This window comes from Sturnira hondurensis, unplaced genomic scaffold (assembly GCF_014824575.4).
Source record: "Sturnira hondurensis isolate 20B ecotype Veracruz unplaced genomic scaffold, ASM1482457v3 Scaffold0004136, whole genome shotgun sequence".
In the NCBI taxonomy this organism is placed as follows: Eukaryota; Metazoa; Chordata; class Mammalia; order Chiroptera; family Phyllostomidae; genus Sturnira; species Sturnira hondurensis.
Genome location: NW_028076767.1, coordinates 25,545,899 through 25,568,548, shown reverse-complemented (window position 1 = coordinate 25,568,548; position 22,650 = coordinate 25,545,899). Strand labels below are relative to the sequence as shown.

The window sequence follows — 22,650 nt, the reverse complement described above, 5'->3', positions numbered from 1 at the left end:
TCCCTCTCAGCTCTGGAATGGGCATGTATCAAAATAAATTATACATTTTTCCTGACCCATTTGATAATAGGTTACATATATTAAGCCCTTTTATCCCTAAATACTCCCCTGTACCTTTTGTAAGAATAAGGTCATTTTCTTGTAGAACCATTGTGTAGATACTGCTTTTGCTCACTTGCAACTAATAAGCAATCTGTGGGGAGAAAATATAAGGTCACGCAATACCTTGTTCCTCTTCAAATGGTTCTCCCTGGATTTAGTGTTCCCTGGCGATCCTGGACTGTATTCGTGTTTTTTACAGTAGTTGCAAAGTGACTTCCTAACTTCACCACTCCCTCTGTGTTTACTGTTTGGATTCTGCAGTAAGCAGGAGCTCTCCCTTGTCCCTCATTTATTCATTATCTTTCTGTTACTGGTGTGGATTTCTGTTGTTTAAAATGACTTAAAATTCATTACTGGGACTTCCGCCAAGATGGAGGCATAGGAGGAAACACTGTGCCTTCTCCCACAACCAAGTTTGAACACAACAAAGGTTTGGAGAACTAGGACACACCCAAAGACCAGAAAACGGAATTATACGGAAGTCCGACATCTACGAACTGTTCAACCGGGATGGTAAGAGAGGCGGAGCCAGCAGCGGAGCTGGGTCGGGCAGGACAGATCTCCCGACCTAGGCGCACAGGCAGCCCGGACCCAGTCGGGGTGTGGGGCAGACTGACCTCGGTTGCACATTCGCGCACAGTGAGACGGACCACAAAGGCCCCAGGGGGCGAACCCAGTGGTGGAGGGCTGACGGTGGTGGCACACTCGCGTGCAGTGAAACGAAACGCGTGGGCCTGGTGACGGTGGTGGCTGCGGTGCCGGGCCGCGGCGGCAGACGGGAAGCCATTGTCCCTCTTTGACCCCGCCCCCACATACAACGTCACAACCCAGCGACTTAGTTGCCCTGTTCTAGTGGACACTTTAGGGTTCTGATCCTGCTATGGAACAGGCACGAACAGCCCAAAAGATGGCGCAAGAAGAACTCAAAGTCCCAGAGCCGATAACTCTGAGACCAAGAGATTGCCAGCCTCTCAGAAGCACAGTTCAAGACACTGTTTATCAGGATGCTCACAGAACTGGTTGATTATAGCCACAAATTAGAGGAACATATGAAGGCTAAACTAATTGAAATGAAGGGAGCTATCCAGGAAACCAATAGTGATGGAAAGGAAACTGGGACTCAAATCAATGGAATGGACCAGAAGGAAGAACAAAACATCCCACCAGAAAGGAATGAAGAAATGAGAATTCAAAAAAATGAGGAGAGGCTTAGGAACCTCCAGGACATCTTTAAACGTTCCAACATCCAGATTATAGGGGTACCAGAAGGGGGAAAGAAACAGCCACGAGTGGAAAACGTATTTGAACAAATAATAAAGGAGAACTTCCCCAGTCTGGCAAAGGAAATAGACTTCCAGGAAATCCAGGAAGCTCAGAGAGTGCCAAAGAAGTTGGACCCAAGAAGGAACACACCAAGGCACATCATAATTACATTAGCCAAGACCAAAATGAAGGAGAGAATCCTAGAAGCATCAAGGGATAAGGGGACAGTCACCTACAAAGGAGTACCCATCAGACTGTCAGCGGATTTCTCAAAAGAGACCTTACAGGCAAGAAGGGGCTGGGAAGAAGTATTCCAAGTCATGAAATCCAAAGACCTACAGCCAAGATTGCTTTATCCAAGAAAACTTTCATTTAGAATGGAAGGACAGATAAAGTGCTTCTCAGATAAGGTCAAGTTCAAGGAGTTCATCATCACCAAGCCCTTATTATATGAAATGCTAAAGGGACTTATCTAAGAAAAAGAAGATGAAAAATATTAACAGTGAAAGGACAGCAAACACACAGTTATTAACAACCACACCTGAAACAAAAGCAAACCAAGAGGACAGCTAGATCAGGAGTGGAACCATAGAAATGAAGAACACATGGAGGGTTAGAAACGGGGGTGGGAGGGGGAGAAGGAGGGAGAAGGCACAGAAAATAGGATAGACAGTAGGTAGAAAATAGATAGGGGGGAGGGCGAGAATAGTGGGGGAAATATAGAATCTAAAGAACTTGAGACACGTGGTTATAAACTGAGGGGGGAGAATGGTGGGGGAGAGAGTGTGCGGGTGGAGGGGAATGAAGGGGGGGAATAGAACAACTGTAATGGTATAATCAATAAAATATATTTTTAAAAAATTCATTACTGTCCTCAGTCCCTTTAGTGCTTAAATGGTTCCAGTTTTGACCAAGGAGAGCTCTTCAGGCACACTCCTGTGTCTTTCTGACATGCTGCCTTTGGTTTTTTTGGAGCACTTTCTTCAGATACAGCAAAATGTTTCAGATCCCCCTTCATATCTTCTCTGCCTCCGTCTTGGAATCAGCCATTTCTCTGAGGCTCTTTGGTATTAGAAACCAAGACCTGTGTGCTAGGTGTGCACATTGCTAATGAGGCACCTCGGCCTTTGGTTCTTTCTGTTGTCAAAGCTGGGGGGAGCGGTACGCACAGTCATGCACATATACATATGTATTCATAATATGTGTGCACGTGTTGATCCATACACTTATTTTAGAAAACATGAGTTCAAATGATGCCTCCAAGTTAGTCTCATCCCACAGTATTGTCCGGGCCCTACAATGTTTCGTATTTACATCTTCCCTCTTCCTCAGGGGGAGCCCAGCTCCCAGTGTTGGCACATTTACACGTTTGTGGAATCCCGGACCACATCTAAAGTGACTTCAGAATTGTTTTATCTGTGTGTCTTCCAAAAAGAGGCCAGGGTTTGTTTGCTGTTCTCCCCACGTTTCCCAAAAGCCGAGTGTATTTAATCAAATATTGTGTTCATAAATTAGGTATTTTTCCCCTCGATTCAATGTTGTTACATTATTTGTTTGAAACACACTTAGATTCATTTCAGGTTGTTTTCATCTTAGTTTTAAACAAATTTTAATACGGAGAATTTTAACATGATTCCGAAAGTCAAATTCATGTAAAAAGATGTCCGCAGAGAAGTGTCCCTTCCCTGTATGGATTCTTTCCACCCCTTCCCTGCACCCGGCCCCGTGGACAGGCACTGTGTGTTGGTTTCTCTTTCCTGAGCTTCCTTTCGTAATGTAAATAGACATATGCATATTTTATTTTTCTCTTTATTCTTTCACAAAAAGTCACATACTTTTTTGCACATTTCATTTTCTACTTAACACTATTCTCTGAAATCATTCTGTATCAGTTCATAGAATTTTTTCTTCATTGTTTTTATGGCTGCCTAGCACTCCATGATATGTATCCTAACTTCTTCAATCACATACATTTGGACATTTAGATAGTTTCTGTTATTTTACAATAACCAAATTATGCTACAGGGAATAACCGCATGCGTATGTAGATTAATATTTTGGGGGGTGTCTTTAGAGTATATTTCTATAATGGAATTGCTGGATGAAAATGTATGTGCATACATCATTTTGTTACACATTATTTGAACACTATTTTTTGAAAAAACTGGAGCTTTTAGGATCAAACGAGCGTTCGTGGACCAAATCTATCTGTGGATGTAGCAATTTTGAGGTTAAAATATCTTCATTTGGTAAAACTCTCAAGCATAAGTTCTCAAAACTTATTTCAAAGAGGAAAAAAACCACATTTTATATAGTCCTGGAGGATGAATTTAGGTGATATTTTACTGATGTCCTGTTTGAAAAATCCCATCTATAAGCTTTACATGGAATTTTTCTTCCTGACATTTGTCTTTATCAGAAGAGTTCCAGGAAGAACTTTTGGAACTCAAAATTGATTTTGTTGCCAAAAGTAAACTCCAGAAAGTCACTTCGGAGATTTCCCAGGTGGAGTGTCTTCTTATTTATCCCTAAATAAGGAAGCAGTTTCACCAGTCATTTTCCTCTTTTACTGACATATATTTGAGAAGGTGTTCCCTCTATTCCACCCTATCCCCAGTCCCTGGCTAGAAAAATCTAGTCATGCCTCAGACTTGACCTTGGAAGTGCCTCACTTATGGCTGCTTCTTATGGCTGCGTCCATTACTTAATGGATTTTTGAAAACATGAAAGGTAAATACATACAAGTCTGGCAGTAAAGTTTCGTATTTTCAGGAGGTTCTGTTCCTCAATTGTGGTTTGAGCTCATTTACCGTTGGGCATGATGTTTCACGGTGAAGCACATACGTCTAGCATATGAAGGTGAAACATACATGGTCAGAGCTTTTTAATACAATGGAGTTATATTTATTAGATAGATGGAATTGATTTCAAATGTTGTGAGGAAGGATTTGATTTTACAGTTAAATGGAACCCCGAGCACATGATTATTATGATGACTTTTGGCGCATTAATCAGCTATCTTGAAATTTGTGTCTACAATTTAAGAACAAACCTGCTTTTGTTAAGAGGTCCATAAAATCCATCAACAACTATAGATCTGTGCATTGGGGTCATTGGAATGTTTTGTAGCTGATTCTTTCAGTCATTATTTTGAAATTCAAGTAATATTAAAGGAAATTTAAGTTTTTACATTTATGAAAGGGAGCTGGGTTAAAAGGGGCGTCAGGAGACCTGGCATGGTCTGGAGAGCAGCAGGCCGTGAGCGCCAGTCTGTGCGCTGCGGGCGGCCTCTGCCCTGCTGCCGACTTTGGGGCCTTTGCTGCTTTTGAGCCTGTTTCTTCCTCTGGAAATACGGGACTCATCTGCTCTGGCTCCCTCACGGAGTCGAGGTTTTAACAGTCAGAAGAGACTTGGAATGCAAAAGTGCTTTGTAGAATGTAGATTGCTATACAGTTTTCTTAGTGAGAAGTCATATAACATGGGGTAACTATTCCTGTGAAAATGGAGCAACGTTCAGAACTGTTTCACTTGAGTCTTCAGTCCTGAACTGGAAAGTGGGAGAAGTTTTGCTTTCTACCCCTGCTTGAGGGTGCAAGCCTCTTACTAGAATGTAAGTTCTCTAACATGGCAGGAACCCTTAAATTTCATTGCCTCACGTTGGACCAAAATCATTTTCAGAAAGAACTTTCCTGATAAGTAGTCCAGCCAGGTTCAGCCTGGGGGGTTGGGGGTGGGCTGAGTTTGTGCTGACCCGACTGGGAATTCGTGATGGGTGGAGAGTGTTGACGAGAAGCAGGCCGGTTCATCACAGGCTGGTGTTCCTGCCACAAGCTCATCGCACTGGGTTTCCCTTCTCCAAACAAGGACTGCTCCTTCCCCCCACACCTTCCAGTAACTCACCTGATGGGAAATATTAGTAATTTTGGCCCTTCCTCTTCCTCCAGATTCTGTCACTTGCCAAGAGTTACTGGTTCTGCTTCAGCTGGGTCTTCAAAATCATTTTCACCTTGGAGTTTCCATTGACTATGTCTAGCCTTCGTTCCTTATGGTGCGGGCGTGCCGTTGTAGCCTTCTCACACAGAACGAGGTCTGACTCTGGGCGGCCACGCGCCTGATTTCTTTCCAGCTCCATCACTTAGTGCTTCTGTTCATTTCCCTGTCACACAGCTGCACAAACTGTCTTTTACTAAATGTGCCCTTAACACTTCCATTCCCCAGGAATGTCGTGGTGGTTAAAAGCATGCCTAGGTTCAAGTCCTTTCTCCGCTGATCACTAGCCGTGTTACCCTGGAAATCTAACTGAACCTCACTACGCCTGTTGATACAATGAGAATAATAAGACTGTCTGCCTTACAAGGCAGTTGTGAGGAGTAAAAGAGGTAATCCATGTGAAGGACTTAGAGAACTGTGCCTGCCTGTGTGGTCATAGAAATGTTAGGGTAGCTACGAGGATGGTGATGGCACTTCTTGTCTTCTTTCTGTCAGAATTGTATGTATATCCCCACTCAAAGGCGTTTTCCTGTATCTCCCCGATGATAAGTAATTCACCAGTTGGTGTATCCATCTGCCTATATTTAGTAAATATTTTATTGAGTGCTTACTCTGTAAGGTATAAGATTGATCGTTGTGAGAAATGTCAAACTTAATTAAGCATATATTGTCCTCTAGGAAAAGCACAATATAAAATAGCATTCACTCAGCAAATGTTTATTGAGCATTAACTGCAGGGGAATCATGCACTGTATTGTTCTGAGGCTGGTGTCATAGTTGAATGACTGACTTTGGGGACAGATCAGAGTGTGAGTATCTTAAAGAAAAGTTGAAGTGCTTTGGGAGTTTGGGAAAGAGATTCTGTCAGGTAAGGGGATCAGGAAAGGGTTTTCAGAGGAGATGTTGGAAAAACTCTCCATGAAAAACAGCAGTCTCAGCAGGGTGGCGGGATGCACTGAGCCCACCTCCACCTCTCAGGAAGCTTCCTTCTACTTCTTTGGGCTGTGGCTCTACATGGTCTTTGGAATTTTCATGATTGTAACTTCAAGGGCAGGGACAGTGTTGTCTTCATTTTTGAGTTTTTGGTACTCACTTCAAGTCTTATACATAGACCATTCTCAATAGACGATGATGACAGATTAGAGAGCTGTCACCTCCCGTGTAACTTAAAAGGAGACTGAAATTTGATGATTTTCAGTGTCTGCAAAGCAATTACATCTCCTAGAGAAGGCACTTCTATCAACTGGAAGTGTTTCGATGGTGTTCATACTGTTTTATTTCTTACTGCATTAATCATAGCCATAGAAGTTATGGTAGGGGTGTAAAAAGCGAGTTGTGCATCAATTCGTGTAGCTGTTTCTTCCCCTTTTTTTGTATATTTCTGGGAAGAAACTTCTGTAGATTCTCCATTAAAGCCTTCCCTGGTCCAGGAATTCAAGGGTGTGATATCACAGCTTGAGAAATCTTAGTTCTAAAAACTGCCCAACAGTTTTAATTCTGAATTTTTCCTTGTAGCAAGGAGCAAGGACCAACCCCAGTGGAGAAAAAGAAGAAAGGAAAAAGGAAAAGTGAAACCACAGTGGAGAGTTTAGAGCTGGATCAGGGCTTGTCGAACCCATCCCTGCGGAGTCCTGAGGAATCCACTGAGTCTACAGACAGCCAGGTACAGCTGTGGCTGGGAGCCCTGGTGGAGGTTGCGGCTGCCAGGTGGGATCTTGCAGATGCTGATCCTGTTGCTCCTCTGTCCCTCTCTCAAGCCTCCACCCCTTGTGCACAGATCTGGGCTGGGCTTTCATGGTTCTGGTGTGTGAGCACCAAAAGACCTCAGGCCTTTTCTCTAGCACCCTGGACTTAGTATACACGAAAGGTTATTAGTATAAAACAATCTCCAGTTTTTTAGTGGAGCTTGCTTCCTTCTTGGAAAGCAGCATATTCGGCAGTGAGAGAATGAATGGGGGAAGTGGAATCATGAGCCAAACTAGGTAAGGCTTGGGGCCCGGTTTTGCCATGTAGTTAATGCATTTGGGAAGGACTCAGAGCTGGGTCAGTCTGTGCATAAGGGCATTTTCATAATCTCAGATGCTGGAAAAACCAGGGATGTTTTTATTGTGCCAAAACAGGAAGGAAAGTTTGGCCAAATGTGAACAAAAGGAGTTGCCCACCTAAATGGGGTTCCTAAAATGTGCCAAAGTGTGCCTGCGACATTGGTAGGAATGTTTTCCCTGAGTTTGAAGCAGCCTCTCTTGGGTGTGAGTTCTGGGGTTTGAAAGTGCTCGCTTCTGTGACACCCACAGCAGTTTATCTGGGCTGTGCAGCTGCACGGGGACCACTTAGAATGAGGCCAATTCACTACAACTTCACGTATCGTCTGGACCCTCAGAGGTGTCTAGGTGGTGGTCGTTGCAGGGAGGTCGGCTCCTGATATCCGAGTGGTAATAAGTAGCAGTGTCTGGGGTGTCAGAGCCAAGCCCCCCTCACTGCCTGTAATTTTAGGCTTGTGACCACTAGATATCCTGATTGGCAGAGCCAGAAGCACGGCAGGTTGCTGGTTGATGGCAGTTGGCGGGGGCGGGGGCGGGGGGCGGTGCGGGGGGGCGGGGTAAGTGTTTCTAGGTTGGAGATCTTTATGTGGGATTGGGTAGGAGGTTTTTTATATAGGATCAATCCCTCACATAAAACTAAATGTTACAGAGGTGACATAATAAAGAAATGCTAGGAACACCAAGAGAGGCCCAGGAGATGTCTTAAAAAATAAGGGAGGTGGGGTTTTGCTTTTGTTTTTGTTTTTTTAAGACTTAAGTATTTGAGAGAGCGCCAGCTGGTGAGTGGTTCCCGGTGTGTTTCTGCTGCTTGGATGTGATGTGTACATGGAGACGGACCGTGTGTTTTCTGTTGGAGGAAAGCCACTGGGCTGCTTTGTTGCAGAATGTTGTCTGTAAAAGGTCATAAGCTTCTTAATTATAGATGAGTCCTCAGATGGTGACTCATGAACCTTTTTTGTCACACTTAAGATGTCTCCCTGCATTTCAGGGGTGCTGCCAGATTGTAATTAAACTGGTAGCACTTCGTTTTTTAGGCCTTATGTGGCAGGCAGGTGTCATGAACTCAAGCAAAACCAAGTCAGCTCTCGTACCATTGTCATAAAATCAGAGCTGCCAGCTATGCTAGAAGGGACCTCAGAGATGATGGAGTTTTCCCCCCATCTCTGTTTTACTGGAGTAGGGACCAGTGCCAGAAAGGAGGTGAGGAGCTACTGCCTTTGATGAGTAAACCGCACCTCACTGGAGTCCCAGGCTGTGCCTTCTCAGTTCCTGGCAGTTTGGATCCCCTCCCTCAGCTGGGTCCCATTTTGAGTGGATTTAGTTCTTAAAAGAGTTGTGTTTGAGGAAGATTCCTTTTGTAAAGTAAGAAAGGTCTCCTTTGCATGTTAGTGAGTGTAGTGTTCTTGTACAGACTTCCGCCTCTGATGCACAGAGCTTCTCTCTCTGACGGTGTCTTTGTCCTGCAGAAACGACGCTCTGGACGGCAGGTGAAGCGCAGAAAGTACAACGAGGACCTGGATTTCAAGGTGGTGGATGACGACGGGGAAACAATCGCTGTTCTCGGAGCAGGCCGGACGTCCGCCCTCTCTGCTTCTACCCTGGCTTGGCAGGCAGAGGTACGGCCTTTGGGTGGGGTGCTGGCCTGCGTGATGGAGTTGTTCTGTGGCTGTTTGCTGAAGCTTAAGTTAGATCATTTAACTACTGCTTATAACCTTCAGGTGGCTCCCTGTGCGTTTAGAATAAAATTCAGACTCTTGCCGTGCCAAGCAGGATCCTCAACCACTGCACTCTCTATTTCCCCAAAAACATTTTAAGATGAACAGTTTTTCCTTGTCTGTCTCATGACCCTTCAGCCAAAAGACTTGCTGTCTTTTAATGCCTGAACAAGCAGTTCTTTTCCATCCGCTAGCCTTTGTATGTGTTGTTCCTTCTTCCTGGAATGCACTTCACCACGTGCTTCATGTTTTACGTGACTGGTTCACCGTCTTCCAGGGTTGGTCCCTGCCCCCCAGCCTGATGATTCTGTTTCACTCCGTTGTGTTTCCTTCATAGCACTTACAACAACTTGTAATTTGGGTTTATGACTTCATTTGTATGTTTGTTCTCATTAGAATAGAACAGCCTGATACATGGTAAGTAGTCGTTCCGTGAATAAAATTACATGAACTAGTGATTCTGGTTGGAGCTTGGATTCTACAAACGTGTACTGAGAGTCCACTGTAAGGGTGGATCCCCGCTTCCCAGGATCTGTATGTAGGAGAAGGAGCGTGTGGCTGTACTACTGCTACGTTGAGTGCAGCGCTAGATGTGTGTGCTAGGTCCTGTGGCTACACAGGGGAGGCCTGGTCAGGAAAGGCAGGTCGGTCAGGGTTTCAGGAGGAGTCATTTCCAACATGAACTAAAGCCCCAGAGCCCGAGTGGTCCCGCAAGTCGTGGTATGCCAGGTAGATGAGCCTGGCGGGGTGTTGGGGTCTAATTTAAGGAGCAGTGGGAGATAAGCCCTGAGTGGTAGGAAGTCACATAATGTAGATTCTTGGATGTCAGCCAAGGTATTTGGCCCTTACACTGTAGATCAGCGACGGGTAGGAGGCCTTGATGAGTTCAAGCAGAGAAGCAGGATGGCCATATTTACATTTTAGAACTTTCCACTGGCAGCAGGATCATGGAGGGAAAGGACAGCATTAGGATGGTAATGCTGACGCCCAGATGCTAGAAAGGAAGAGTGGTAAATGATGAAAAGGAGGAGGTCTGTGCCAAGGAGCTCACTGAGGAGAAATGAGAAGCAAAAGGAGAGGCAGGCTGAGCGTGTAGGAGGGGCATCACTGCCAGCAGCACATTCTGGGACACGGGCGCCTGTTGTGATGGAGTCACCGTCGCTGACTTGGCAGAATCCAGGGCTCTGCATGTGCAGCAGCAGCCGTACCTGGCCTTTCTCCTGGGCGCCTGCGCGGCGTACTGAGGCCGGTAATACTCTCTCTGTTTAAACCTCCTGGCCTCTGACTCGGAGCATTTTTACATAGTATTACCTGTCCTTTCACTCCGTTGGCGTGGAAGGGAGCTGGGAGCAGGGGTCGTGGTCCCTTTTTAACCATAAAGAAACAGGCGCAGAATGATCCAGGTTGTGGGTACATAGTGATTGATTAGTGACTAGCACTAGGAGTTGATTTCACGTCTCTGCTAAGGGTTATCCAAATGATGCGTATGAGACTTAATAGGAATAATAGGTGATCTGTTGTCATTGCCGTGCTTTTCCAGCAAATAATTAAGAGTAGCCTTCGCAGACTGCCGTGAGTTGACAGGATTATATTGCTTTCTAATGGGCTTTCCTCTCTTTGAGATTTTATGGTTGGCTTGGTATTTTAAAAACTGTAAGGGATTTGTTTTCTTCTACTAGTCATTTAGCCTGAGTCATTAGCCATATTTCAATTGTTGTTAAGACTTCTCCCCTGGCACCTGGAGGGCAGAACTAGCTGATCTGACAGAAACAATTGAGGACATTTTATGTCCCTTAAGGCTCTTGTTACTCTCTTAAGGGGGCAGCAAAGAGAGGGCCGTGAGTGTGTGTGTGTGTGTGTGTGTGTGTGTGTGTGTAGATCACACACATATACGTAGATGTGGTGAAATACAAGATAGAATCTGAAGTTCCTTTAATCATGCCTCAAATATTGTTACTAAATTTAAGCAGGAAGGAGCCCCGATAATGTGGTTTTTGTGCTGCTGATGTTCAGGAGAGCAACTGGGCCACAGGTCCGCCCAGCATGCAGAGCAGACCAGACAGCTTGTGAGAGGTTGAATGGCTTTCTGAATCAGTGCTCCATGGAGCCCTAGCTGCTGTAGAACAAAGCAGCTTCACTTTCATCTGTTGGGCTTCCTGGCGAGGTATGAACAAAGATTTCCCAGGGTGATGTGAAGCTTGAAAGCCTTGGATCTCATCTTGGATTCCAGGCAATCCTCAAAGCATGCAGTGGCACAGAAAGTCAGTTGAAGTAAGTGAGGCTTTTTTCCACCTTTCTCCCGAGGCCCTTGGGATGGGTGTCTGCTTGCTGGCTGGCTTTAGGTTGGGGCAGAGAAGGGTCTGAAATAGGCAGAAGAAAAGGCCCTGCTGGTACCTCTTTGCAGTTCTGAGCAGTGTCTTATCAGCATGCTCAGCCCAATTCTGTGACTGCTGGCCCCTGTCCCAGCCCCAAATTGCAGTCTCAGCATTGGTTACCTAGTGGTGAGTTGCTAAAAACATCTTTATGCATGATTCATTATAGCTCAAGACTGGCAGATTATCTCAGCCTGCTTTAGAATCCAGAGGCCAGTCCCCAGACTAGGAGCTGGGTAGGATTCAGGGACTGGGAGTGTTTCTATTCTGACGCTCACTCCTTGCTTTGCTCTTCTTTGTCGCACTGTGTTGGTACCTGGAGGAGAAGCAACTTTCACAGTTGTGCATTTATAATGTATAGATTTTTACAAGGTTGTCTCACTTTTTGCCTTCTATGATTTGTGTGGTGTGTATGATTTTATCTTTTGGAACAAAAGGAGTTGAATTTGAATGAGATTCAACCTCTGGTGCTCTCCTGTGACATGCTGCTATGTCTTTGCAGACGGGACCCTCTGCTTTGTGTGGCCTTTTCCTGTGCCTGGCCGGCTGAGCTCAGTTATTACCTCCCCCAAGAAGCTCCCTCCTCACTCCCCCTGAGCTGGGGATAAGTGCCCCTCTCCTGTGCTCCACAGCCCTCTACTTTGATTAACTTTCTCTTGTCCTTGTTTTTTGTTTCCTTCTAAACCATGAGCTACTTTAGGATAGGTCTTGTATTTTTTTTCTTATTCTCTGTATCTCTCAGGCATGATAGAGTTTTAATGAAGTAAAATTAACAGTAACTCCTAGGAACTATTCAGACAAAAACTCAGTTATCACACTTTTCCATCCTCTGTTTTGTAGCGTTAAGACCGTTGTGTCGATACTTGTTATTCTCAAGGTCAGGAGTCGTCTGGAACTCCACGTCCTGTGTGTTCAGAGCCTGCGACCATTACGATTTGTCGGTGCCTCTGAGTACCACTCCCTTTTGTTCCCCCCTAAGAAAAAATGTTTAGTTATGTGAGTCTCTGACATGAACGTGAATGAATTAAAATGGTCGTCTTTGAAGGGTAATTTGAGAAAATTCCAAGCAGTTGAGAACAGATGGTTGTTATGGAAGTGTGTTTGGTGAGCAGATTTAGTTTATATCTGTGTGTATCTGTATACACTGAGTGTTTATACACATATGATCATGCTTTTATGCACAATCTCTGTTTTGTTTAGGGGGAAAATGTCAATTTCCCAGTTTCCTTCCTATTTTGATATGGGTGATACCAACCAGTAGATGCAACATCAGGTCACTCCCAAGTAGGAAAAATACAAAAAGGAAAACCACACCTAGGCATATATCTTAAACTGTGGAAAACCTCTACATAAAAAATGATAGCTAATGTTATATTAACTGGGTAATTGAATATTTTTCCCTTTGAATTTGGTAGGAAGGAGAAAAGATTCCACTAGTATCACCTATATTTAGAAATATTCTGGAGGTTCTGGCTACTGCAGTAAGGAAAAAGAAGAAATAAAAAGTTAAAAGATGGAAAGGAAGAAGTAAGACTGTTAGCTGCAGATGACATGATTGTGTGTAGCAAATTCAACAAAATGGACAAACCATTAGAATTAGTAAATGTGGATTTAGCTAACTTGTTGGTTAGAAAGACAAAAAATATTTTTGAAAACTAGCAAGATGAAATCAGGAAACGGATATTGTAAAATGTCATTTATAGTAATGTCAGTGTATTAGATACTCTGGAATAACTCCCACTATACACAGGCTCTCTGTAGGAAAAACATTGCTGAAAAATTAGAGGAGACATAACTAAATGGAGCAATATATGACACACATGTATTCATAATTGTTAGGATGTCTACAATTCAGCCCCAGTCAAAATCTAAGTAGGGTGTATTTGGGGGAATCCATCTGGAAATGCAAAAGACCTAGACTATCCAAAGCAGTGGTGAAAAAGAACGAAGCTGGAAGACTTACTGTAACCCAGACTTTGTAATGAAGCTGCATAATGAAGCCAGGGTGGTGGTGTTGTAGAACAAATAAAGCGATGGAACAAAACAGATCTGTGCTGCCCGGTGCGGCTGCTCCCAGCCGTCTGTGGCTTCTAAGTATTTGACACATGGCCGGTCCAAATGAGGTGTGCTTGCTGTGAGTGTGAAGCATACACTGGGTTTTAAAGACTTCGTATGAAAAAATATATATGTAAAATTTCTTTTTAATAATTCAGTATGATTACATTTTGAAGTGGTAATATTTTGGCTATATTGGTTTAAATAAACTACATTAAAATCAGTTTTATCTGTTTATTTCTACTTTTTCAATGTGGCGATGAGAAAGTTTTGAATCACATAGGTGGCTTAACATATGGCCACAGTGGCAGCAAATATTCCTTAAACAGGACATAAAAATACATAAGAGAGAAGATCTGTAAGGTGAATTTTATAGAGCTTTTGTTCATCAGAAGACACATTTACAGATTGAAAGGACTCATAGATTGATAGAAAATGTTTCAAATCTATATCGCTGACAGAGAACTCTTATATGGAAATATATAAAGATGCAAATCTAAACGGAGGGTAATTTTAAAAGTAGGCAAATGACTTGAATAGGAGCTCCACAAAGATGATGGCTGCATGGCCAGTAAGCACAGGAAATGGTTTTCAGCACCCCCAGTTATCAAGGAACTGTGAATTAAAGAGAGAATGCTACACAGTGACTGGAGCTGTTCAGATTTTAAAGACTGACAGTATCAGGTCAACTGAACCACCCATGCATTGCTGGTGGGTATAATAATTGCTACAGTCACTTTAGGGAAAACTTTTGACAAGATGCGTTAATACCAAACATATAATCAAACTCATAGTCTAGTAGTTCCACTCTGTGTGTATCCAGGGTAGATGAGTGCATCTGTGCAACAAAAGACGTATATAAACATTGGAAGCAACCCGGATATTCCTTGACTGTACAATGGATAAACAAGTGGTAGTGTATTAATACAACAAAATACTACACAGAAGAATGAACCACATAACATACAATTCAGTTTATACAAAGTTTAGTAATAGTCAAAACTAATCAGTAGTGGTAGAAGTCTGAATAGTAGTTACTTCTCATGAGGGCATGAAGGTCTTCCAAACTGTTAGACATGTTATATAATTTAATCTGGGTGGTACTTACACAAATGTGTATTTGTTTATGTAGAAATCCATCCATTGTACACCCGAGGCCTCTGCATACTGGATGTAAAGCATTATGTTGACATGTCTGGTCATTCCTTGATGGTGAAGACCATAGCTCATTTATTTCTGTCAGACCAGTGCATAAACTTAAGACGAAATAAATAGTATGGAAGAAAATTAGGAGGGAAGAAGGAAGGAAGGTAATTGGTTAATTAGTCTAGTTTCTCTTAACCCCACCCCCTGTTCCTTTGCTCACTTTCCACTTGCCGTAGAATGCTGTTCATTGGCTACAAGTTTGGGTAGTGATCTTTACTGATTAAGAAAGTACACCGAGCTTTGGCCCTTTGCTGTTAGCCATTCTGATAGTGTAGGATAGGTCCAAGTATATGGAGAAGGGGAAGACTTTTTAGTTAAGTGTTACAGATTAAGACTGATAATAACTGTCTCTAGTCTGTAGTCCTGGTGAGTTTGATGCTTTATTTCCGTATGTATTTCCTTCTCTTTCTCTCTTCCACTTGCTATTTAGTATTCAACACATAGTTGTTGGTTACCCACTGTTGCGTGGCCTTTCCGAGGCATCTAGCTACATCCAACTGATTTGTCTCAAGTGGAAGAAGACAAGCAGTGAACAATCAACTCCCTCTTCCTTTGCTAACTTGTGCTAAAGAATCAAGCAGAACAATGACTTAAACAGAAAAACCAAAGCTTTCTCCTAATATGTGGTAGGCACAGTTTGCCCATTTCTTGTTGAGTTGTGGGGAAAGACTTGTCATTCTGGATTACCTTCGGCACGGCACCCAGCATAATGCCATGTGTCTAGGGGAACGTAATAACCATTTGTAACCTTTGGGGGCATCTGTCAGTGCCTGCTGATTTCCAGACTTCTTTTCTACCATCTGTCATCTGCCCTCCTCAATTTTTTTTTAACTATCACTTTTCAGAGAAAAGCTTGGTTTAAGATCCTAGAAGACATAATGTTTTCTCTAGTGGTATGGCTTCGTGACAGTTGAGCCCAGAATGGGTAGACTGAAGACAGTAATGTGCAGAATAAACCATCCTTTTGGGAAGTTGCTATCAGGCACCGAAATAGTTATTTTGGGAGTAAGGATTGTTGTGGTGAACATTCTTTTTACATACAGTTCTAAGTCTCATACTGTGGTAAGTAATAGATCTAGAAAGGTCATATTGTACGTAGAAAACCACTGAAACAAAACTACTTAAAGCACTAGAAAGAATGTTAAATGCTAGTGTGTTGTGGCTCAATGCGTTCTTTAAGTTTGTCATTTTTAATGCAGATTTTTAAAAATCACAAACTCTGTAGAAACATATTTCATGGAGATTAGAAGCCTAGCGATGGTGATGTGTGCGTAGGGAAAGAAAGGAAGGAATTAATTTGTTTTCAATTGGAATTTGTATCAGAGGTTCATCAGTGAAACAGCTTTTTTCTAGGTACAGAGGGGAAAGATGGTACAGTTTAGAAGGGAATAAGTACACCATCATTTGCATAGTGTTTACTCTCCAGAAATGTTTTCTTATGCCATTTTATCCTCTCAGTAACTCAGTGAGATAAGAATTTTTAACTCCTATAGTAATAGATTTGGAAACTATGAGGTGTTCATTGACTTTATTAAAATTGGGACCTTTTGATTCTAAAACCCCTAGACTCTTTCATGTTACACCTTGCTGAAGATCGAGGCAACGTGTAGGCAGTTTGGCAGAGGAGGGAAGCCCTAGGACCGATTTTAGTGTTGCTGAAGGCATATCCGAAGAGCAGAATACCTTCTCAGCATATGTGTGTTGGAGGGTCGGGGGGATAGGGTTGTGCCCAGAAGTTAGAAGATTTTCTGTCTCTTGATCACTCCGTGGTCTGATAGGAGGGAGGCCTTGGTATTCAAAGGTGAACTTCTGATGCAGTAGTGCCTGTTGTAGTAGCTCTTAACAGAATTATTTCTTGGGTTCTGTGGTGCCAGTGATTTTCTTTCTTTTTAACTTTCGTCTCCAGGAACCTCCAGAAGATGACGCAAATATCATTGAGAAGATCCTGGCATCCAAGACTGTCCAGGAGGTCGGTGGCTTCTATATCACCAGAGCTGATGATCCCCTCTGTGGAGCCATATTTGGTTAGAGAACCTGGAATGGTCATTCCTGGCTGGAGTGAGAGCGAGGCATGAGCATTGTCTGGCGAGTCAGTACTTAGTTTTACACCCCCAGAAGATTTTTAGGACATGAAGTTTTCAAATATTTGAGAAGGCCCAAACTGATTTTTTTTTCCACTGGGATCCTAGCAAAAGATGTTTATCCCTTAGTTTCTGATGTTAAACATTGTGGGTTCCTTTTCTTTAGATATCCTGGGGCCACTGTAGGGATCCTCTAGAGAAAGGTCCTGAGTGAGAGTATGTTGGTGCCAGTCAGAGCAGTACGTACTTGCAGTGTTTACAAGAGCACCTTCCTTTCTTTGAGAGCGAGTGCCGTAGTGTTTTAGGGTGGTGGTCCGGGGGCTCCAGAGACAAGCCATGTTCTCACTTCTGCACCAGGCTCTGCTCCTGATGGGTCTCGGAGCCCTGGGCCAGTTTGAGTTTATCAGCTGAATGCTCTTGCAGCCTGGACCTTGGAAGGACACCAGAAGGATCTTTCCCCCCTTACCTTTTATTGCTAGCTGTGTATTCAGCCTTGATACACCTGCTCCATAGGTACCAGAAAAAGACCTAGTGAAATGAACATGTTCTTGAGAAATCTGTATTAAAACCAGGCTGAGGCGTTGATTCGCCTGTTTTCTTTTGGCACGTAAAGATGATCTGCAGGGATCACCTACGTGGGTTGATGAACTTGCTTGCTCTTGGTTACAGGTTCACCCAGGAGAACCCCCATTCGACTTGGAGCTGTTCTACGTTAAGTATAGAAATTTGTACGTCTGTTTAATGTGTTATTTGTGTTTGAATTTTATACGCATAAAACTTCCTTTCCCTATCACAGCATCATCCGTGTTTTCCCAGAATGGCCCGTAAGGCATGACTCACTGACTTAGTTGACTCAAATTCACCTTAGGTGGTGGTGCTCACCTTGGGCTGCACACAGAACCACCCACGAACTTTAAAACACCTGAAGTCCTCACTCCACTCAAGGTCTGCCGACTCAGACCCTGAGAGTAGTCCCCAGAATTGTTTTTTTTTTAACTTCCTGTGTGATTCTCATTTGCACCCAGGGTAGAGAACCACTATTCTTACAGCCTATACCTTTCCCCCCTCATTTTTCTCTAGTTCTCTGCTACATGCCCACTTTCACTGACGTATATTACACAGTCATTGCTCGACTGTTGCATGTTCCTTGACTGGGGATCAAATCTGCAGCCTTGGCTTATTAGGACGATGCTCTAACAAACTAGGCGACTGGGCTGGGGGTCTGAGCCAATCTCTGTGGAGGCCACAGAGCGCCCCATTGCCTGGAATCGCTGCATTGTGTCCTCTGTTTTTGCCCTGAAGGGCAAAGCCCTTCGAGGCCAAATCTCCAGCGGTTTCACAATACACCACTCAGTTTTTCTGTGTTAGACGGTTATCGTGTATTGAAACCCTTTAACGTGTAGTGATGTGCCAGTCCTGTGCTTATGTCACAATCTGTGTGTTGTTGGACAGCTCCTACTTACACTGTAAATGGGCCACAATGGAAGAGCTCGAAAAGGACCCTCGCATCGCACAGAAGATAAAGCGATTCAGGAATAAACAAGCCCAGATGAAGCACATTTTCACCGAGGTGAAGCCATATTTACTGACTAATTTGAGCACAGTTTTTCTTGCAGTATTAAATAGTGGGTGTAAGTTTCTTAAAATCGAAGTTTGGAGCAGATCTGTTGCTGTAGTTGAATTGCTAAGTGTGCACTAGATTTATAGCAAAACTAGTCCAGACTTAAGCTAAAGAAAACAAATTATCCACTAAGGTATGAGGAGCAAATCTTGCAAACTGACAACCCATAGGAGTGCATCTTGGTCAGAACACCAGCAAACAGCTGGGGCTGGAGAGTGTGCACCCAGTTCTTCCATCCTCCCCCACCCCCAAAAGGCAATTCCAAAAAGACCTAAAGTGTGCAGTGAAAAATAAAAAAAGCAAAGCCAAATTCTAGAAAATAAATAAATTTATATAAAATGGGAATTTATAAATACTGTGCCTATAGCAAGAGGAAGCAATGGAGGATTTGGGTGTTAAAACAAATCTATAGTATCTATACATTAGAAACTTATCTTAAACAAAACAAATCTTAAATATTATGTGTGTGTACATATTTCCTAATTGTGTGTGTATGTATATGTATACGTACATACATTGTAATCTGAAAATAGGAATATGCATTATGCATACAAATTTTCTAATTATATACATGCACATATCCATATGTAAACCGTATACATTTTACACCTGTACCCACATACACATATGGCCGGTAGTTTAATAAGAAATGCTCTTCTAATTAAGAAAAATATAAAGTCCCCCAAATAGAGAAAATGGACCAATTAACCATACAAAAATGGGAACATAGATTAAAATGGGAACCTGACAGCTCTCCCTTATAAAACAAGAACCATCCCTTCCTTGCTGGTGAGGTGGTAGGGAAGGGCCCCTCGCACATCACTGGGTGGGAACAGAACGCCGCGTGACCTGTCGGAAGAACAGTGTGACAGCAGGTGTCTCAGACTTTGCGTGTCCTCTGTCCCAGCGCCTCTGTCATTTATTTTAAGGAAACTATCAAGTCTTTGTGCAAAGATTTAACAATGATAAACAGTTGTTTATACTGATGAAAAATTGAAAACAAAATGGTAAATAGTAGATAATTGTTAAATTATGATAAATCCCACAGAATGGAGTACTGTCAGCTAGTAAAAATGATACTGGAAAATAATTATTAATGACATAGAAATGATCTCCTCTGGCTGATGGGATTGTGGTAATTTCTGTTTTCTTATTTTTCAACGTGTAATTTTTCAATATTATTTTGATCACTTGTGACAAAAAGAAGCAGTAAAAGTTATTCTTAAAATGTAGTCGTAAGTACTAGACTTTAAGTGTGCACTCACACGCCATCGAGTGACAGTAAATTGCTGCACGTACCACTTTATTCCTCACGTCGTACTCCTTTTTCTCAAGTGACAAAAATAATGTTAGGATAATGGCAGTGAGCATTCTTCTCGCCCCCGTCCCAGTGTGGTGGGACTCTTCAGCCTTAGTGTTTGGCCCCCTCCTCTCCTTAGTTACCCTACAACCTGGGAGAGCTTTTTCCCATGGCACTGCTTCTCTGGCGGACAATTGGGGAAAGGAAGGTGGTGACCAGGACTAGAAAACCATCTTGAAGCCCCGTTGGATACTTTCCCTCTGTTCTTGGAACATTTTTTCTCACCGCTTTTTTAGCAAGCATTTGCACTGTAGTAACTTGTTTACAGCATGTCTGTATCTTCCACTTGGAGCCCTGTGAGACAGGCGGGGCCCATGTCCTCTTCCCGTCTCTATTCCCAGCACTAGGCACAGGGTCAGTGCTCAGGAATTATTCGGCCAGTCCCAGGTGAGTGAGGAGGGTTTGCCATACGCTGTTCGTTAACTCTGCTCCAGAACCTCCAGCACTTCCCATTTTCCTGGAACACAGTCCAAGCTCCTTAATATAGCCTACAAAGCTCCTTGTGTCTGTTTTCTGATTTATCTCCAAGGGAGTGAGTTTTCTTTGGTTGGGAATAGGGAGAATAAATTGTGTTAGGACTTAAAGAAATAATGCAACAGCAAGGAAAAGCTTTGAGAAAGACTGGGGGACCTCATTAAACTAATTACTGATAGTGGGGTGTAGTTCTGTAACACTGTCTTTGATCTTGACCTATTTCATGTTTTTATTAATAATTTGGGTAATTGGTATTCTTATAAAGTACATAATAACTTAGTTTTGGGGGAGAGCGTTTTCATATCCCTTGTTTCCCGGCCCTTGATGAGGTTGCCAGGGGAGGAGAAGGTAGCAGTGTGGAGACTCTGGCTCAAGGGACGTTGAGTTCCCATGCTCCGTAGGGGTGGAGGCCTTCTAACTGAAACCCAAATTCCAGAAACCAGACCCAACTCTGGCAGGATAAACAACAAAATCAAAGTTCTGGTTTGCCTGGACAGGTCGGGATCAATGAAATAAAATGGCAATAAAATGTAACGTCATGCATTTGCATTACAGATTTCTGTAAGGAGAGTGGGGAGAACGACTGGATAGCAGTCCTGGGTAGAAACGATGATATTTATTGCCAGTGCAGTTGCACTACTCTTGACTACTCTGAGTCAAGAGTAGGGTGTGGCTGCTTAAAAAGGAACATGAATCCTACATTGCACCAGTGGCACAGTCGTGCTCTGCCTTGCTGTCTTCATTCCCAAGTGTTATGTTTATTTTTGGGTACCAGGACTCAGTGAGGGGTGCTGCAAGTCTGAGCAGCATAGCTGAGAGATTGAGAACAAAAGTGGAAGGAGGACTGCTCGGTGCTCGGACTGCTCGGTGCTCGGAGCCTGGGCTCTGGAGCAAGACACCGCCACCCCCACCCCCACACAGCTGGGTGGGCGTGCAGAGCCTCTGGCAGACTGAGTATCCTCATCTGTACTAAAACCAGAATTCCTAATAGCATCACCCTCACAGAACACCTCGGAGGATTGTATGACTCGGTGTTTACAGAAGTGCTTAGTGCGGTGCCTGGCTCACGGTCACTATTCCACATGTGTTAGCTCCATGTCCTTAAGGGATCTGGAAACCTGGCACCTGAAGAACAGTTGGACCCCTGTGGCTACTTAACCCAGATAGGGAGGGGGTTGTTGAAGAGCCAACACAGAGAGGAGGGGATCGACTTGGTCACCGCTGCTGTAGAGGAAGCAGTTCAGACCAGTGAGTCACAGTTACGGGATAGAAATTAGGCTGTAATTTAATAGTAACAATGATAAAGATCGTGCCGCTACTGCTGAACAGGCAGAGGTTAAACTGCCTTGGCAGTGGGTCAGGTCTTAGAATGCAGTGTGTTTTTGAACATGGGATAGTTGCATCCAAGCGTGGGTTTGCCGGGAATGCTGTATAAAGTACTCCTGAGTCAAGTAGAAGATGAAACTGGGTAGCACGTAACGTGCCTTCCAACCTAAGGGGCAGTAAGAACATTCCAGCTGTCGAGGAGGAGGGCTGCTGGGTAAGAAAGACCTGGTAAACACTGCAGTTCTCACAGCTCTGTGACCTCGGTTGTGTTACCTAGCCTCTCTGAGTCGGTTTTCTCATCTGTAAAGTAATTACAGCACCTACTCCATAAACTGGTTTTGAGACTTAAATGGAAACATTTAGTGTAACTCCACACACAGGTTAAGTATTTCTAAGTGCTATTTATTATTGTTTTGCAAGTACCCTTTTTGGAAGCATAATGTCCATAAAGATAAATCCAAGGGCACATACAGCTCAGCGAACTTTCACAGAATAAACACACCTGTGTAAGCACCACCTGGACCGGGAAATAGAACGTTATCTCCACCCCAGAAGCGCCCTTATGCCTTCTGCCAGTGTCCGCTGTTCTTTGCTGTTGTATTAAGGAGAAGCCATAATTCTGAGTGTTCATAGGTGCTTTTTGGAACAAGGAGCAGTGAGAAAAGAGCGCCCTCTTTGGGCTGATTTTTGCACGCACCGCAGCGATCAACAGGGAAGCCTCACCTGGGGGAGGTGCAGCCGGTGCAGTGTGGCTGGCTCCTTTCAATTTAGCCATGGGCGGTTAGGGTTTAGGGACTGTGAAGAATGTCTGTAGCTGACTTTTTCTGTTCTCAGGTGAACCATTTCACATGTTTCCTGATTGGGCCCAGAATAAGGGGTCACTTAGAAATAAAACACTGGACGTGGGATTGAGGGCCCGAGGCCGCTTTTAAACTCTTCTCCTCTGTTTGCATTAGCCTGACGAAGACTTGTTCAACCCGGACTACGTAGAGGTCGATCGCATCTTGGAGGTGGCCCATACCAAGGATGCAGAAACAGGCGAG

General features: G+C 43.6%; 1 protein-coding gene across 1 annotated transcript in view; it reads left to right on the top strand.

Annotated features, from left to right (window-relative positions):
- The window catches only part of CHD6 (chromodomain helicase DNA binding protein 6), a 169,964-nt gene that overhangs the window by 66,313 nt on the left and 81,001 nt on the right, over positions 1-22,650 (top strand). The window contains exons 4-9 of the mRNA XM_037044086.1: positions 6,871-7,018; positions 8,864-9,013; positions 16,652-16,714; positions 17,496-17,554; positions 18,279-18,396; positions 22,564-22,650. Coding sequence (XP_036899981.1) covers positions 6,871-7,018; positions 8,864-9,013; positions 16,652-16,714; positions 17,496-17,554; positions 18,279-18,396; positions 22,564-22,650 — 625 coding nt within the window. The remainder of the gene's footprint in view (positions 1-6,870; positions 7,019-8,863; positions 9,014-16,651; positions 16,715-17,495; positions 17,555-18,278; positions 18,397-22,563) is intronic.